General features: G+C 48.1%; 1 protein-coding gene across 2 annotated transcripts in view; it reads left to right on the top strand.

Moving 5' to 3' along the window:
- The window catches only part of MRPL42 (mitochondrial ribosomal protein L42), a 159,810-nt gene extending 143,256 nt beyond the window's left edge, over nucleotides 1-16,554 (top strand). For both annotated transcript variants that reach the window (XM_069228966.1, XM_069228967.1), the window contains one exon: nucleotides 16,426-16,554. In XM_069228966.1, coding sequence (XP_069085067.1) covers nucleotides 16,426-16,471 — 46 coding nt within the window. In that variant the 3' untranslated portion in view covers nucleotides 16,472-16,554. The remainder of the gene's footprint in view (nucleotides 1-16,425) is intronic.
- Nucleotides 16,555-17,069: the final 515 nt, after the last annotated feature.

Genomic DNA, 17,069 nt, shown 5'->3' on the forward strand with positions numbered 1-17,069 from the left:
TGACAGGAGAGATGCAGCAAAGTTCATGATTCATTGTGGATTGGATACAACTGACTCATTAGGTAGATTATTTGCATCGACAGTGGCCTTGAGGTGCCACGCCTTGTTGAGGACATCAGGCTTTTCAGGGAATGTCCAGCAATCTCTAATGGACATGCCCTTTGATGCAACCCATCTCTTCAGTGACAAAGCGGACTCTGTGCTCTAGCGTTTTAAGGATTCCCGAGCTACGGCTCAGTCCCTTGGCCTCGTAGGTGCTCCTCGACCCTCCCCCCACAGTCTGCTTTTCGCCCCTTTCGTGGCTATGGAAGGGGCACCCAGCCGCATTCTTTTCCACCTGGCCACAGGACCCGTGCATGCTTCACAGCATCTGCGCGGCCGCAGACGCAGGATCTCACGTGCGCCAGGATCAGGGAGCCAGCAGTCCACCCAGTCCACCCCTACACTGCCTCCAAGCCTTCCTAGTCCATTTGGAACACCCTGGACCAGTTGGCAGCAGGATCCGCCATCACCTGCCCCACTAGGAATCCATCATCATGGACAGGTGAGTGTTGCAAATTGTCAGAAGGGGCTACTCCCTCTGCTTCGAGACTTCCACTCCGGTCATGCCACCATCATATGATCATCTGTCAGAGGATCATTTGGAACGTCTCCGCAAGGAAGTCTAGGCTCTCTTAACCAAGGGAGCCATAGAGAGTGTCCCTGTGCCAGTTATAGGCTGTGGTGGTTACTCCTGCTGCTTTCCGGTGCCCAAAAAGGACAATGACCTTCTCCCTATCTTAGATCTCCAGCTCCTCAATCTCTTCCTCAAGAAGAAGTTCAAACTGCTAACTCTAGCTCAGGTCCTGTTTGCCCTTGAGACTGGATGGTAGCGTTGGACATGCAGGATGCCTATTTCCACATTCCCGTCCTGCTGGCCCACAGACGTTACAAGCACCCCTCGGGTGTTCACAAAAGTGATGGTAGTGATTGCAGCTCATCTGCGCAGGATGGGGGTTTCAGTCTTCCCATATCTCGACGACTGGCTGTTGAAAGCAAACTCGCCCCAGGCTGTAGTCTCCCACCTCAAGACTAGGGAGAACCTCCTGCATTCGCTGGAGTTCACTATAAACATGCCAAAGTCACACCTGACTCCCTCTCAGATGCTTCCTTTTATCTGAGCTGTTCTGGTCACAGTGCAGTTTTGGGCTTATCCTCCTGAAAAGTGAGTCCAGGATATTAGGGCTATGATTCTAATGTTTCAGCCTCTATCCTGGATTTAGGTTAGAATGACCAACATGCCAGATGGCATACACGGGCTCTGCAGTGGGACCTGAAGTTCCAGTGGGTGCAGCATCAGGGGAATCTCTCAGACATGGTCCAGATCTCAGAGGGGACTGCACTAGATCTGCAGTGGCAGCTGTCAAATCCAGACTGGGTCAGCAGAAAATCTCTCTCGCTTCCCCAACCATATCTCACAGCAGTGACAGATGCGTCACTCCTGGGATGGGGTGACCACATGGGAAAGGTAGAGATCAGAGGCCTCCGGTGGAGACTTTGCTCACATCAACCTTTTGAAGCTCTGGACGATCCGACTTGATTGAAAGCATTCCTTCCCTCTCTCAAAGGGAAAATGGTGCAGGTGTTCACTGACAACACCCACCACCATGTGGTACTGCAACAAGGAAGGCAGAGTGGGCTCTTCGCCTATGGACATGGCTGGAATGCAAGGGTATTTCCCTGGTGGTTTAACATCTGGCGGGCTCTCTGAATGGCAGAGCAGACAAACTCAGCCGGCGACGCATAGTCGATCACAAATGGCGTCTCCATCAGGAGTTGACGCAAGGTCTCTTTCATCAGTGGTGAGAGACTTGATTAGATCTGTTCGCCTCCGCAGAGAACGCGCCATGTAAGCTGTTTCGTGCGTTGGAGTTTCCAAGGTGGCACTCAGTGGCGCTTTTTGTCAAGAGTGGGGCTCAGGCCTCCTTTACGACGCACCCGCAAATACCACTTATGCCCAGAGTTCTGAAGAAGATCAGGCACGACCTGTCTGTCAGTCACCAGATCCTCGGGTCTGTGCACGTTCCCAACACGTCCACCACTGAACAGCTCCAAGAGTCTGATAGATAAATCACAGAGACTGAGAGAGTTCAAGAGGGGAAGAGGGGATTAGGAATGGAACAGCTGGGAAGGAGACCTATAGTAAGAAAAGAGGTTAGAACACACAATATGACGTGAAATCAATACCAGACTAAGGTTTTAAGCATAGTCATACTGAAAACATGAGCAATCTAAGAATGAAGTTTAAAATGACTTGGTTTCAAGATGGTTGGATACCTGTAATGGAATCAAGACAAATTAAATGAACACTTTCTTATTCAAGCATGAATCAGAAAAAAGAACATGCGTAATAGAAGCATACAGTAATATATTTAGAAGCTCTGACATTTTGTGTTTTCTTGAAATGTTTTCAACACAGATTACACTCTTTACTGATATATATAGATATATATCTATGTATATATATTTATATATAGTAAACACTATGGAAGAATTGTGTTTCAATGACTTAATACTATATGAGTTCAAGAAATAAATCACACACTTGTCAACTCGAATGCCACCAACCAAATGTCCTAGAATGGTAGTATACAATGAACAACATAAAATAAACTTGAGAAGAAAATCGCACGTCCTACTGACTCGAATGCCACCATGCAAAATGTCAAGGAATGGTAGCGCGTGATAAAGAACAAGGTTTAAATCATCATGAAACGAATCGTGTGTTTTTCTGATTCGTAAAACTTCATGTAAATGTCAAGAAATGGTTGCGCACAATAAACAACAAGCTTTAAAATTATCTTGAATCGAATCGCACATCTTGCCGATTCGTAGACTCCATGTAAATGTCAATAGATGGTAGCGCGTAATGAAACACAAGTTTTAAAGCTTCATAAAACGAATCGCGCGTCTTGCCGATTCGTAAACGTCCATGTACATGTTAAAAATAGTAGCGCGTAATGAAACACAAGTTCTAAAGCTTCATAAAACGAATCGCGCCTCTTGCCGATTCGTAAGCGTTTATGTATATGCTAAAAAATTACAGGGCACAATGAAACACAAGTTCCAAACTTTCACAAAACGAATTGCGCATCTTGCCGATTCCCAAACTCCCATGTAAACACTACAAAACACTTAAGTGCACTTTTTCTGAGCTCAAAGCAGTATGTTAATCAAATAAATAATTAGACCCTAGAATACGATAGTTCTGAAAATAAACAGTGTTGGGAATAAACCCAACTACCGTCTTACCGCCCAAGAACAAGATTCACCAATGAAGCATTAAAAGCAGAGGACTGGAAAATCAAATAGGCCACCGGGACAGGAACTCTGGAAATAGCTGCTGTTCTGCACCGGGACCTCTGAATATTGAGCACTGGGATTTGGGCTGGCTCTTCTTTTATAGAGTCTTGGCCCAGCCCACAACCACGCCCAGGCATGCTGCAGGGAAAGTCTCTGGAAGACCCTGGAAAGGGCCACACCCTAACACACTTTTAAAACCTGCAACAATACATTGCAAAGGAACAGTATTTGTAAGCATATTCAAAATCAGTCTTCAGGATTGAACCCTGCAATGCAAAAGGTTAAGCCACAACATATCAGAAAAATGCATAAATTACGGTGTTTTGAGTGCTGGGTTTTTGCATTCTAGTCGCCAATAGAGCGCATAATGCTCTGGTGTTGACACTGGACCATGTAATCCTGGTGGCTCCTGACTGGGTACGAAGAGTCTGGTATGCTGAGCAATTGAGCATGGCTATCGATCCTCCGATTAGACTGCCTTTTCGGGAGAATCTTCCATCGCAGCCGCAGGGGATGGTCCTTCACCCAAACCTATCTAGTCTCCGCCTCCTTGCGTGGAGATTGAGCGGCGGCAGTTGACCGCTTTCGACCTTCTGCCTGAAGTCTGTAATGTTATCTTGGCAGCCAGGCATCCTTCCACCAAAACGGTTCACGTCTGCTGTTAGAACAAATTTGTGGCATGGTGTATCAACAAATCTGTTGATCCCCTTTCTACACCTCTCTTGGAGGTTCTCCTCTTCATTCTCTCTCTTGCCAGCAGAGCTGTGCTCTGGGCACACTCAAGGGATATTTGTCTGCCATTTCTGCCTTTTTAAGGCTGCCAGACCATTCTTCTCTGTTCAAATCTCCCATTGTTGGGAGGTTTCTTAAACGACTTACCCACATGTTCCCTCCTATCCCGTTCATAATGCTGCAGTAGGATTTGAATTTGGTCCTCACATATCTCATGTGTGCTCCTTTTGAGCTGCTCCACAACTGTCCCCTGTAGCTTATGACTCTTTAAACTGCCTTCTTGATTGCCATCACCTCTACTCACAGAGTAAGTGAGCTTCAGGCCCTCTCTTCGAAGCCACCATTTCTAACTGTCAATCCTGACAAAGTGGTACTCCGTACCAAGGCTTCCTTTCTTCCCAAAGTAGTGTCAACTTTTCATGTAGGCCAATCAATCACCTTGCCTAGTTTTTACACCCCCCCACATCCCTCTCAATAGGAGGAGAGACTCCGCCATCTGGATCCAAAAAGAGCATTGGCGTTCTACCTCAATCCTACCAAAGATACCCGGGTGGCCAATCAACTCTTTGTGGGTTATGTGAGTGTGAAGAAAGGAAAAGGCGGAGCAGAAAAAGACCATCTTGTGATGGGTAGTCCTCTACGTCATGATGTGCTACGTTTCAGTGAAAAAGCAACCCCCTAAGCATTTGCGAGCTTATTCAACCAGAACAACTGCTGCTACCGCAAAGTTAGCATGCGCAGTTCCAGCTCTGGATATCTGCCAGGCATCGACGTGGGCATACCTGCACACGTTCACTATACATTCCTGCCTGGATAGTCAGGTCACCAGAGACGGCTAGTTCTGTCCTGCAAGGCTTTTTGGTGTGATCTTAGTTTGCAGCCCACCACCGGGGATGGTATTACTCGGATATCTATTCTAGGGTAAGGAATCGGCAACTAGAAGCCACTATCAGATGTACAAGTTACTTACCTTCGGTTAACGATATATCTGGTAGAGACATATTCTAGTTGCAGATTCCTTACCGACTAACCCATCCTCCCCGCTGTGCAAACTGATTTCTAGGGACAGGAACTTCCCTTTGAGTTTGGGGCACCATTCTCAGTGTTCTTCATGGCTCTGCACTACTGGCGTTGAAAGTCGTGAAAAGAAACTGACGTCAGTGCACCAGAGTGGCGCCTACAAATGACCACACTGTCATCACAGTGACAACAACGCTGACAACGCCTGTGGAGTTGACCGCCGCCTGACAGCGTGCAGGGGTACTGCTCGAAGAAAAATATCAGGATCCAGTCTGGCGCCTGGGTAAAGAATCTGCAACTATAACATGTCTCTACAAGATATATTGTTACAGAAGGTAAGTAATTAGTTTTTATGCCCAGAAAATGCCCTCAGGGCAGGATGTGGTTGGTATCCAATGGGCAACTAGGTTCCCTCCAGCTTGAGGACAATTTTCTATGAAGTGTCAGCTAGCTACCCCAGATGTCTCTATTCTGCCCACTCTCAAGATGGCAGAATCCTTCTCTCGACGTATAGAGCTCGCTAGCTCAACGTAGAGCTGTGGTTACCAAGCAGGTCTCCACTTCCCTGAAAAAAGTTAGACAACTATTTTCCCTGCGCTCTTGCGAGTGCCACTAGCGCAACCCCTCGACCAAGTGTTCACTCTTTGCTCTTCAAAGGCCGCTTCCCCTTTGAACTTTGTGAAAGTTGCACAGTGCAACAAGGTACATTAATTTCAACTTGGGCATTAATTAATGTACTAATTGTTTGATACCTTACAGCAGTGGTTCTTAACCTGTGGTGCGGGACCCCTGAGGCCTGGAAATCCTCCTCAGGGGGCCATCAACATCCTAGACCACGAAATATTGAGTGATAATTAAAGTGTATATAGATAAAGAAAAAGCATTTTAAATTTTAAATTATAAAACATTCTGTATATATGAAATAATTTGAAATTATAGGGTCAACATCAAGTTACTATCTTCAAATTGATTGAAGCAGTGCAAATGTATCAAAACAGAATGTAGTATGGATAATGAGTGGCCTCAATTGAATTTAGAAAAACGTTATCCATCCCAATAAAATTGTTTTTTTTTCGTTTTGTTTGTGAATTAAAAATAATATTTAATCATTTGTGTATTTGTTTGATGAATGCGTGTTTTGGTATTTTTTGTGTATTGTTTTGTGGTTCAAATTATCGAAAATACTTAGGCTGAGGTCCCAGGCTTCTAGTAAATAGCCAGCGTCTCCGAATTCCAGTAGTGATTCAGTGGGGGTCCTTGGGTTCCAGTGAAGTCAAAAGGTTAAGAACCACAGCATAACAGTATCAGCTTTAGTAGCCCCAGTCAGGACTTAGCAAGGCTGACTTGTTAGTTTGTAACTCTGCTCTCGCCAATGGGGCTACTATTCTTTTCTGCCATGAAAACAGCAAAAGTGGGTTCTGCTGTTAGAACATGTAAAAGTACATGTTCCACTATCTAGTATATAGCACCCTGTATTAGGGCTCGTTAGCCCTACTTTAGAGATGACTAACATAAATCAAAAATGAAGGATTGGGCATTGCAATTGCCTTAAATTGCAAAGTTTAGATGGCAGTTTAAAACTGCCTTTCCAGGGGGGCGTGGCCAAGGTGTCAAGATGGCGGTCGCACTTTCATAGTGCTCCGGACCCCTCCGTCATCTGCCTCCTGTTAGAAACACAATCCGCCCTCATCGACATCACAGTCTGATATCCGGGGCCCTGCTGCCCTCCCGGGGATAAGAAGGAGAATTCCCCGACCTTCCGGTGCGATCACGGGCGAGTTGGCCGCCGCGGCTGCCCGCGGCCCAGATGGCGGGCAGCAGGTGAGCGCCGCGGTGCGGACTGCCGAGGGTCCGGGACGCCGTAGCGGCTTGGGTGCGCCTGTGTGCCCTGCCGCAACGTTTCGGTTCGGCGGGGAGCGGCACGCCTCGCTGCTGGAAACCTGATTGCGGCGGGGACCAGCTGAAGACGAGCTGGGATCTGCGGCCCTACTGCCCCTCCCCCCTAGAGCAGCGGAGAGCGGAGGGGAGAAGAGATCTCTCCGGTCTCTCACCCGACCGCAGGCGGATTGAATGCCCGGGCCCTGAACTCCGGGCGGCGAGTGGGCGCCTGCGGTGCACAACGTGAGGAGGCCTGGGGTGCTGCGGAGGCCTGTGCGCGCCAGTGTGCCTGCCGCGACGAGGGAAGATGCGCATCGCCACTGGCAGCTGAAACGCAGCAGGGACTGATCGGAGGTGAGCCGTTAGTTGGGTCGGCCACCGGGGTGTCGGAACTGAGGACCCGCGTTGGCAGCTGGGAGGAGGGCCCTCTCGTGTTCTTCCCCTCTCTCTCCCTCACTGGATTGAGGCGCCCGGTCCTGGGTGGCGGCACATTGCTGGACTGCAAAAGCTGACCCCATCCGAATGTGAACTTGGGAATCGGAGCCACCCGGTGACGTGGTCTGGAGCGCCGGCGGGACCTGAGGCGATTCCTGGGGAAAGCCAGCCACTGGAAAAGAAAACTGGCTGGCTGACGAAAGACTGCGATCTCCTAGGCCCTCAAGACTGCTCTGTTGACCCGCGGAGTGTGGGACTGCGTGGCAGACCTGGGCCCCAGAAAGGAACACCCTTGGCCCTGAACTCGTGTGCAGGGGCCCGGCCGGACGGCACTGCTGGCCCTGCCGCTGAAGCTCCCGTGGGGCTGGGACTGAGATTAACGCCATGGGCAAAGATAAGTTGGCGCGGCAGGCGGCAGCACAAACACGCATGGAACAATTCACCACAGCGCAACTGGGACCCGGACGGACGACCGTGCCCCGGGACGGCGAACCGCAGACAACGTCCGGTGACCTGGCGGCGATCCTCCAGGCATCCCAGGTGGCCACTGAATCCAAGATAGGAGAGGTTAGGGTGGACGTGGCCCTGGGCCGGCAAGATCTCTGCAATGCCATGGCTCGAATTACAGAGGCCGAATCCAGGATCTCCAAAGTGGAAGATGATGTGACCGCTCTCAAGGCTCAGGTCTCCGCACTGACTACTCGCACATCGGAACTGCACTCTTGGTCCGTACAGAGACAGGTCAAAACCGCTGCGAGAAGCGCTATCAAACCATCAGAGAGGGCAACAGCCCGACCGACGCCATTCCTCGTGGCGGCGCAGTGTGCGGCGTGGATCCTGTTCGGACTCTCCTTCGGAGACCCGCCAAGTGGAGCCGCAGAGCCCACGACCATTAGAGGACTCTGGGGGCGCCCAGGGGGGCCCTGGGCCGCAGGGTGTGCCGCAGACCCGGTCGGGGTCCCTGGATGACACAGATTTGTCCCGCAGTCCGGTGCTGTGACTTCACAAATGAGAAATAACTCTGAAAATAAGGCAGACTGCTGGGATGAAAAATATGCCAATTTCAACTAATTACCGTTTACTGTGTTTCTGTACTTGATCAGACATTATGGAGGGGCCCACCACTGCCCTATCAGTTGACGGTTCGCCCCACAAGTTCCGAAAGTGAGGTGATATATATATATGGGTGACAGATGCTTCTGGGGGTAAGTATGGGGTGGGGTGGGAGTTGGGGGGCAAGGGAGTTTAGGCCTGGTTTCAAAGGCTGATGTTATTGTTTCTGTTCTATTGAAATGTTTGTGTTTATTAATCAATGCACAGAGCAGGAAGCGCAGAGACTTAATCGACACAGTAGGGGCGCATGTTCCGCGGCGAAGGGGGCAAGACAAGGGTTTTCCGTGGTCCCCAGGCCCAGTAATGGAGAGCTTTGGTAATCGCTATGGGAATTATCAAAGACACCCGCCCCCATGAATCAGACACAGGTTATCTCGTGGTATGGTAATGGTCTCCTAGACAAGATTAAGCGTACCGCAGTCTTTGCCTTTATACACTGATATCGACCTGAGGTACTCCTGCTGCAGGAGACACATCTCCTGGGCGATAACTGCCCCTTCTTGACCCGCAGGGGTTTTGATAGGGTGTATCATGCTGGGTTTACGCGCGGATCGCGGGGTGGCCATACTACTACACCGTACATTTCCCATGACAAACATCCAGGTATGGCGGGACCGACAGGGACGCTATGTGGCCATCACTGGGAAAGTTGAAGGGTCCACGATCAACATGATCAGTGTCTATGTTCCTCCCTCATTGGTACGTAAAACCCTCGAGGACCTCACCAAGCTGCTTCTAGACCTGCCCCCTGGGCTGTCTGTGTTGGGAGGAGACTTTAACTCAACCCCGGACCTGGCCTTGGATGTAGCCGGTCCGCTCTCCGTATATAGACACGCAACAGCGGCGGGAATCACTGGATGGTTCTCTGTGACGGGGCTTTGTGATGCTTGGCGGGTATGGCACCCAAGACGGCGACAGTTCACCCATACCTCAGCGGCCCATGGCTCGCAATCCAGAATTGACCTGGTGCTACTCCCGAGTACGGACTGCAGCTAGGGGAGACTCTAACCATGCCCCGCTTCGGTTCGTCGTGGGCCCCGCTGGGTCTCAGTCCCATGTGGCGGCTAAACGCATGGTACCTCCGAGACAAGAACTATACTGAGCAGCTGCAGCAGGCACAGCGAGAATACTTTGAACTGAATGAAGGGTCAGTAGCCTCCGCGGGCATTCTATGGGCGGCAGGTAAGGCAGTGCGGTGGGGTACGGCTAAAAACCTGATACGGGACCAGGAACGCACACAAACCCAGCGTATTGAACAGCTGGAGTTCCGGGCGCTATGTCTGGAGAATGAAAGCGCAGCAAGCCCAAGTAAAGGGGTGACGCGACAACTTGTCCTAATCGGTGAGGAAATCCGAGATCAATCCCTAGAAGCTGCAAAGCACCTGTGGAGGGCTACCACTGCAAAGTTCTACGGGTGGGGGGACAAAACGGGAAAGATGCTGTTTTGGCTGGTGTCCCGCCACCATACTTCCAGGATTGTCCCTGAAATTTATGACGGGGAAGGGGACCTCGTTGTGGGACACCTAGAAATAGCGAATGCCTTTGCCAGATACTACCAAAAATACTACCAAACATTATATTGAGCGTCTGCAATGATTGATCTGGGTCAGGCCTGCCGATTATTGGACGAGGTTCCCCTCCCGCGACTGCCCACTGTTGAGGTGCGGATCTTGGATGAACCTATTAACGCAAAGGAAATTGGGGCAGCCATCTCTGCACTAGGTACGGGGAAAACGCTGGGTCCCGACGGGTTCCCCTTGGAATACTACAAAGCGCTCAAGGAAGACTTAACGGCATAATTGTTAAAACTCTTTGCGGAAGTGGAAAGTGGCGGATCCTTCCCCCGAGAGTTGGATGCCGCCACTATTGTAGTGCTTCCTAAAACCCAATCCCTTCGCTGCACTGTGCGGACTATAGGCCGATGTCGCTGATCAACACCGAGGTAAAAATCTTTGCCGCTATCCTCGGCAGCTAATCCACCCAGACGAATGTGGGTTCATGGCAACCCGCAGTACTCAACACTGCATCCGTCGGTTACATGTGGCTCTGGTTGAACGTCGCCGGCTGCCCCGAGACCTTGCCCTTTTATTCATCGACTTTGAAAAAGCCTTTAACTCAGTCGACTGGGTGTTTCTCTTTTTAGTGCTCCGGCGCACAGGCTTGGGGCCGAGGTTTCGTCGTCTGGTCCAAGCATTATACACCAACCCTACAGCCTGCGTACAGGTCAACGCAGCCTTGTCCTCAATTTTTTAGGTTTATTGGGGCACGCGGCAAGGATGCCCTTTATCCCCCCTTCTGTTTACCCTGGCCATTGAGCCTCTGGCCCAAATGATCAGGACAGACCCAGTATATCGTGGCTGGAAGTGGGGTCACTCCCGAGAGGACAGGATAGCCCTATACGCTGACGACGTCATCTTATACATGGAAGAGCCCAGTACAACAGGCCCACGAAGTCTCTGCTTTTTACGACACTATGAACAGGTGTCAGGACTTGACATGAACCGTACCAAATTGATACTGGTCCCACTGGCTAGTTCGCTTGACTGTTTTGACTGGCAGGACACAATACCTCTGCGCAGGCTCAGTTTTAAATATTTGGGCATCTGGGTGTCCCTCCTACCTGAACTGACATGGGCCAGAAACCTGTCACCGTTGTTGGCATGCGTCAGGATGGACCTACAGAGATGGCAGACTTTACCACTAAATGTGATGGGCCGAGTGGCCCTATATAAGATGATGATCCTGCCAAGACTTCTATATATACTTCAGAACTTTCCCCTCCCAATCCCTCGATCCTGGTTTAGAGCTCTTGAAAGCGCTACAGGGCTGTTTCTCTGGAAGGGTGCCAGGCATCGAGTAGCAGCACAACACTGCCGAAGAAGGGTATATGACGGGGGCCTGGGTACCTCGGATCCCTATCTGTATTATCTAGCCACCCAGTTAATGGTGATCCATGATTGGTTCACCGGGGATGGGGCTACCCGGCCTATCGGGTAGAGTTGGAGATCCTGGGCTTCCCACGTATCCTCGATATGCTATACGGAGCACCCCTCCCCCAAGACATGGAAGAGATAACCAGGGTGGTTTTCTCAGCGTGGCGCACCGCATTGAGACATACCCGCTGGAACACCGTTGTCACCCATCAGACCCCGCTGTGGAGGGGGAAGTGGTTGAGCGCGACTGCAGCGCTGGAAGGGTTTGCAGAATGGGACCTGCTGGGCATTTCATTGGTGGGAGACGTGTGGAGAGGGGAGGCTATGAATTCATTTCAGGAACTACAAGCAGACTTTCAACAAGCTCAGACACAGTTCTTCAGATACCTCCAGCTTAGACATGCCCTGAGGGTCCACTTGACTGCCACAGGCCCTTTGCTGTAATTTAACCCACTTGAGGCCAAACTACTTATGGGGAACCTGGGCGGGAAAGGCATCTCCCAAATCTATAAAATGTTAATTAACAACGCTCCCAGTGACCTGGGCTCAGTTGGAACCAGGTGGGAGTCATGGGTGGGGGCCCTCGAGGAAGCGGAATGGAGCAAGGCTATGATGGCACCCAGGGTACTGGCGGTGTTGGTTGGACTTTGCACAGTGCAATTCTATTACTTACACGGAGCATATCTGACACCGTCCAGGTTGCACCGGGCGGGTCTCTGCTCCTCTGCCCAATGCCCGCGATGTTCAAGTGAACCTGCAGATTTCTTCTAGAGGGTTTGGACTTGTCAGGTGATACAGGCATATTGGGGCAAAGCGATCCAAGAAATGAGAATGGCCCTGGGATAGGAGGTACGAAGGTCCGCAAAGTTAGTCTTGTTAGGGGTGATGGAGGAAATTGGAGGATCACGGGCGAAGCGCGCCCTGGCTGCCTCAGCCATGTTGGTCACCAAAAGAGACATCACTGCTGCCTGGAACTCCTCCGAAGGTCCGTCACTCCGAAAGTGGAGAAGGGGTGTTGACTGGTGCGCAAACCAAGAAAAACTGGTATTCGAATCCAGGGTTTGCCCCCGGAAATTTGGGAGAATATGGGGACGATGGGTGGATTTGCTGCCATAGAACAGGGTGAGAACACAACTCTGAATGTTGTAACAAGATCTGATTTGATGTTTGACTCCTGGTCCGGATTACTGTCAGATGTTATTGTCGATGGTGGGTTGAAACTGAAATTCCCTATACTGTCTGTGCCTTCTGCTCTGCACTTCTCTTTCTCTTTCAAAACAATTAAAATGTGTTTATTAGAAAAAAAAAAATGCCTTTCCAGTCTGCAATGTTTGTCACATCCAGGGTGGCATATCCAGTGCTGCAGTCCCTGGGATGACCCTCTAACTTACAGGCTGTGGGTACCGCATACTAGGAACTTACAAGTAACTTAACTTTATGGTTATCTTATATAAGCCAATAAACCATACACATTTTAGGGTCAAGGCACTGGCTCTGAGGTCTGGTTAGTAGTCCTCAGTGCACTCTCAAGGGAAAAACCAATAGCATCAGTCCAAAACCTTGTTGGTGACCAAACGAAAAGAGGCATTTCTTTACAGAGAGGAATATCTTTAGTTACCTGTGTTTTATCATAAAAGTGTGTCCATCATGGCTTGTACATAATGCAGTGTGACTTCGATACAGGAAGTGTTTAACTAAATGTGCATTAAGTTGTTTACTGTTTTGACTGTTTTCTCAGGGAGGCAGATTGGAATTTAGCAACTTCCAGTAGTAGTGAGCTTGTATTTCTCTGAGTTCTAGCTCATACAGCAGTTGTCATTAGTTCAGAGGTGTGGTAGAAAGAGGTGAGGTAGTGAGTGATGAGGTAAAGCGAGGGCTGAGAGTGATAGAGAATTGAGCTAAACATAGTGAAGAGGTCAAGGTCAGCGATGCACACTGAACTTCTGTGAATCAAGCATGCCCAACTGTAAAAATAAAAAAGAATCTGGGACCAGTTGTGCAAAACTTTTTCACAGTTACAAACAGTAATTTGTACTGTTGGCAACCGAAAAAGTATTTTTAATGTGAACAAACCCTGCTGTGCGAACCAGTAAATTGTTACTGCGTTCTTAATCTGGTTTCCAGTCCACGAAGAATTGCTGTTTTGAAGATGTAACTTTTAGATGTCTTTTACAGTTAGTTATTTAGAAGTGTATCAATATTGTGCAAACATTGAAAATGTGCAACTCCAGAGCTGTGACATTTTGACCCATTTCCCTTTGTAAATCCTGGGGATCATCACCAGCTCTGAAAAAAACGTTTACATATTTTTATTTTTTATTTTTTTTTAACATGGACCTGCTTCCTTTAAGGAACATGGACTTCCATTCAAATAAAAAGTTTACTTTATGTAAATGTGATCACAGATATGGTGGTCAGCTGCCCCAGCAGGCAGCCTACAAACTACATCATTAATATTCATGAGGTAGGTTGGATTGGAACCCACTCCAAATGGGAATTTTGCAAACCAACGTATAGAACTTGGGTTGGTTTGGAATTTGTGACAAGTATATGAAGCCAGTGTTTTGTACATCAGGCCCCTGGGTTTTATACACACAGTTTTGCAAGACTGCTGACTATAGAGAACACTTTACTAGGAGTCTCTTGAAAAGTGAGGGCCCTGCACGATTTGCCATTGTGCTTGTGCATTAAAATGCCTCTGAGAGGCTACTTCTTTCATCCTACCCTTCTATAATGAGAAAGAAGCTCAAAAATGCGAGATGGTACTAAGAGTTAGGCCATAATTTGTTCTGCCTCAGGCCAGGTGTCGGGAATTTTCTCTTAAATAGTTCTCAATTTATTTGAAATCCTAAATAAGTTGGAATTGTAGTCCTGAGTACTTCCCTAGGCTGCCTTCCAACACGGTGTGAACAGCTTATAGGATCTGCTTCGTTTTGGGAAAAACAGAGGAATAATCAAACCTCGTGCATTGGGCTTTTAAGACGTGTTTTTTTGTAGGAGAATCTGGGTTCAGGAATTGATGGCTAGCAACTGTCCTGGTACCCGCGTTGTTGGTGCCCAAGGAAGGAGATGGAAGTAGAAACCACAACTTGCATGGCCATAGCATTTAACCATCCACTCTCAGGTTTTCTCCTGATCTTCAATGCTTCCAGGGTCCAGCCTACCCCCTACCCTGTTTCCCTGTGCTTCATTGTGCAACCACCACACTGCCAATACTTTCCTTAAGTTATGACCTGGACCTTGCATCACAGCTTTGGGAGACTCTGTGCCAAGACCTCTCAGCACCTAGGTCCTGCCTGTGACTTGCTGGGTGGGATGTGAGCTTGTGTCACTGCGTCAATGTCACCTCTCTGCAGCGATTATGGTCAGGGTCTCTGAAAAGAATGCGACTCTGGAAAGAACGTTTCATCTGAGGTGGTTTTGCTATCTTCTCTTTATCACACTATCCTCTGTATTCCACACCTGGGCATCCTGTTTGGCAGCACGTTCTTCTCCCTTCTCACTCACGCCCACTTCCAGCTACTTTCCAGCGCCCTCTAAAAGAGGAGTCTTTTATGTCTGTTGTCTTGGAGAAACTTCTGTCTGAGGGGAGGAGGTCTCTGCTTGCCTGTGTGTACCCATTCTTTGAGTCCTAATGTCTTCCTCTAGAGACCCATCCACATACTAGTGTCCTAGCTGTGAAATGTGGCGGACGCCCTATTACACCTTCCAGATCTTATCTGCTGGGATGTGGACAGAAAATTTTGATTGGCTCTGCTACAACTTGTGACCAGTTAGAAAAGAATGGGGTCAAAGGAATTTGACATAATTAGGGCAAGCGTTGAACTCCCTTGTAAAGTACCAAAGGATTAGTTGAAATTGGTGCTAGTCATCCCTCCCGTTTTCGTTGGAGATCAAGAGTTTCACAGAAACGTGCCCTTCCATCTGATTTACACATCAGTGTCAATGAGTGCAGTTGTCTGAATGGGACTGAGCATCCTCGTTACAGAGGTTTTCAAAGCTTCCTCAATAAAATCAATGATTCCTTCCACTCGCTCCACAGCCACACCAATGGAATTGAGTACTACTCCTATAAAAATAAGTGTTGGTGTGGCATGGGAATGTACGAAAAGCCCCTGGGGGCAGAAATAAGTGCTTGCAGTGCCCACTAGCAACGAGTGGCACACATTAACTTATATCTTGCTGCATCATGAGCATTACATTCTCTGCTCAGTATATGCGATGGAATTAGAGTAATATTTTTCATTCCACGGAAGACACATTGCCAATTTTTAATAAAATGATGCAGGTCATAGTGCCCTTATTTCTATTTAACAGTAATAGGCATAATCATCATGTGCCAGGTATGTCTTTGAGAAATCTTATGTCAGATTTCTCACCCACTGCTAGCCAATGAAGGTTACTGTGTCCGAAGAACTGCATAGTCATGCCACTTGTGGATGAGTATATTTAATATATGAAGTAGTGGTGTAATGTCTGTCTGCTCTCCTCTAGAAACCCCGTTCTGCTTCATGAGCCAATTCCTCTTGAGCTGCTTGTTTTAGATCAAGGAGATAAATTATGATAATTTGGGGGGGTGATGTGCCTGTGCTGCTTTTAAGACAGGATGTCTGCTGGGCTCCCCATCTTCGCTATTTTTGACATTGTGCAGCCAAAATGAGGAAGGGATTGTGTGCAAACTTGCCTTTGCGTATATTGCGACACATTGTTTGTCTGGCCCATGCCCTTGCAAATACTTAATTTGTGTTCATTTAGATCAGCAATTGTGCCCATTTGACCTGCGTTGTTCGTGTACGAGAGAGCGCCTTCCCTGTTTGAATTTCTATTGTTTTTATGCATGGAAAAAGCTTCAAACACCAACATTGCAGTCTACAGGAATGTGGTTGTAGGCCAAAGGGGACGGGGGTCATTAGGTTGAGTTGCTTGGGTTGGTGAAGTGGGTTTCATTACATTTTTCTATCTTTTTCCCTAGGTATCGACGAAGACGTATAAAAACGAATCCTCCAAAAGACCGATGATACGTGATTGTCTTCTCCTGGCAATGGCTGTGTTATGGAAATGATAGCAACAGATTGTTAAATTAAAACATTTTTGTAGAGAACTCATGTTGCTTGATATGTGTTTTGATAATGATAAAATAACGATTTAATTTGATCTTTCCCTAAATTGGTTCCCACTGTGTCATATTAGAAAATATACAAGCAATGATTAAGCTTTTTAAGAGGATCATTATAAAATGTATTGCTTTAGACACGCATTTAGAAAAAGGAAATGTGCACATCTTGTATGTGCTGCGTTTCACAAAGGGCCCCTTTGTGTTAGTATCTCAAGGAAGGAGCAATTGTGTATTTTATTGTTGTGCAGCATGTGGGTAGCGTAAAAAAAGAAAAGGACTTGCCCATTTAGTTGCCACTCCATGATTTAAAATGTATTGTGTTTCTGTATTCACAGTCCCAGGCCGTGCTTTGCCTATGACTAGTAGGATCAGTTGTAGGGAATGTATGTCTCTTTAGCTGCCTGAACGTTGTTTGCTTCCTACCACATTATTATGGCTGTAACTGACATGTAAACATTTTATAGGGCTGCTTATAACTAAGACCCCTAGGCCTTTACGCA

Source organism: Pleurodeles waltl, chromosome 4_1 (genome assembly GCF_031143425.1).
Source record: "Pleurodeles waltl isolate 20211129_DDA chromosome 4_1, aPleWal1.hap1.20221129, whole genome shotgun sequence".
NCBI lineage: Eukaryota > Metazoa > Chordata > Amphibia > Caudata > Salamandridae > Pleurodeles > Pleurodeles waltl.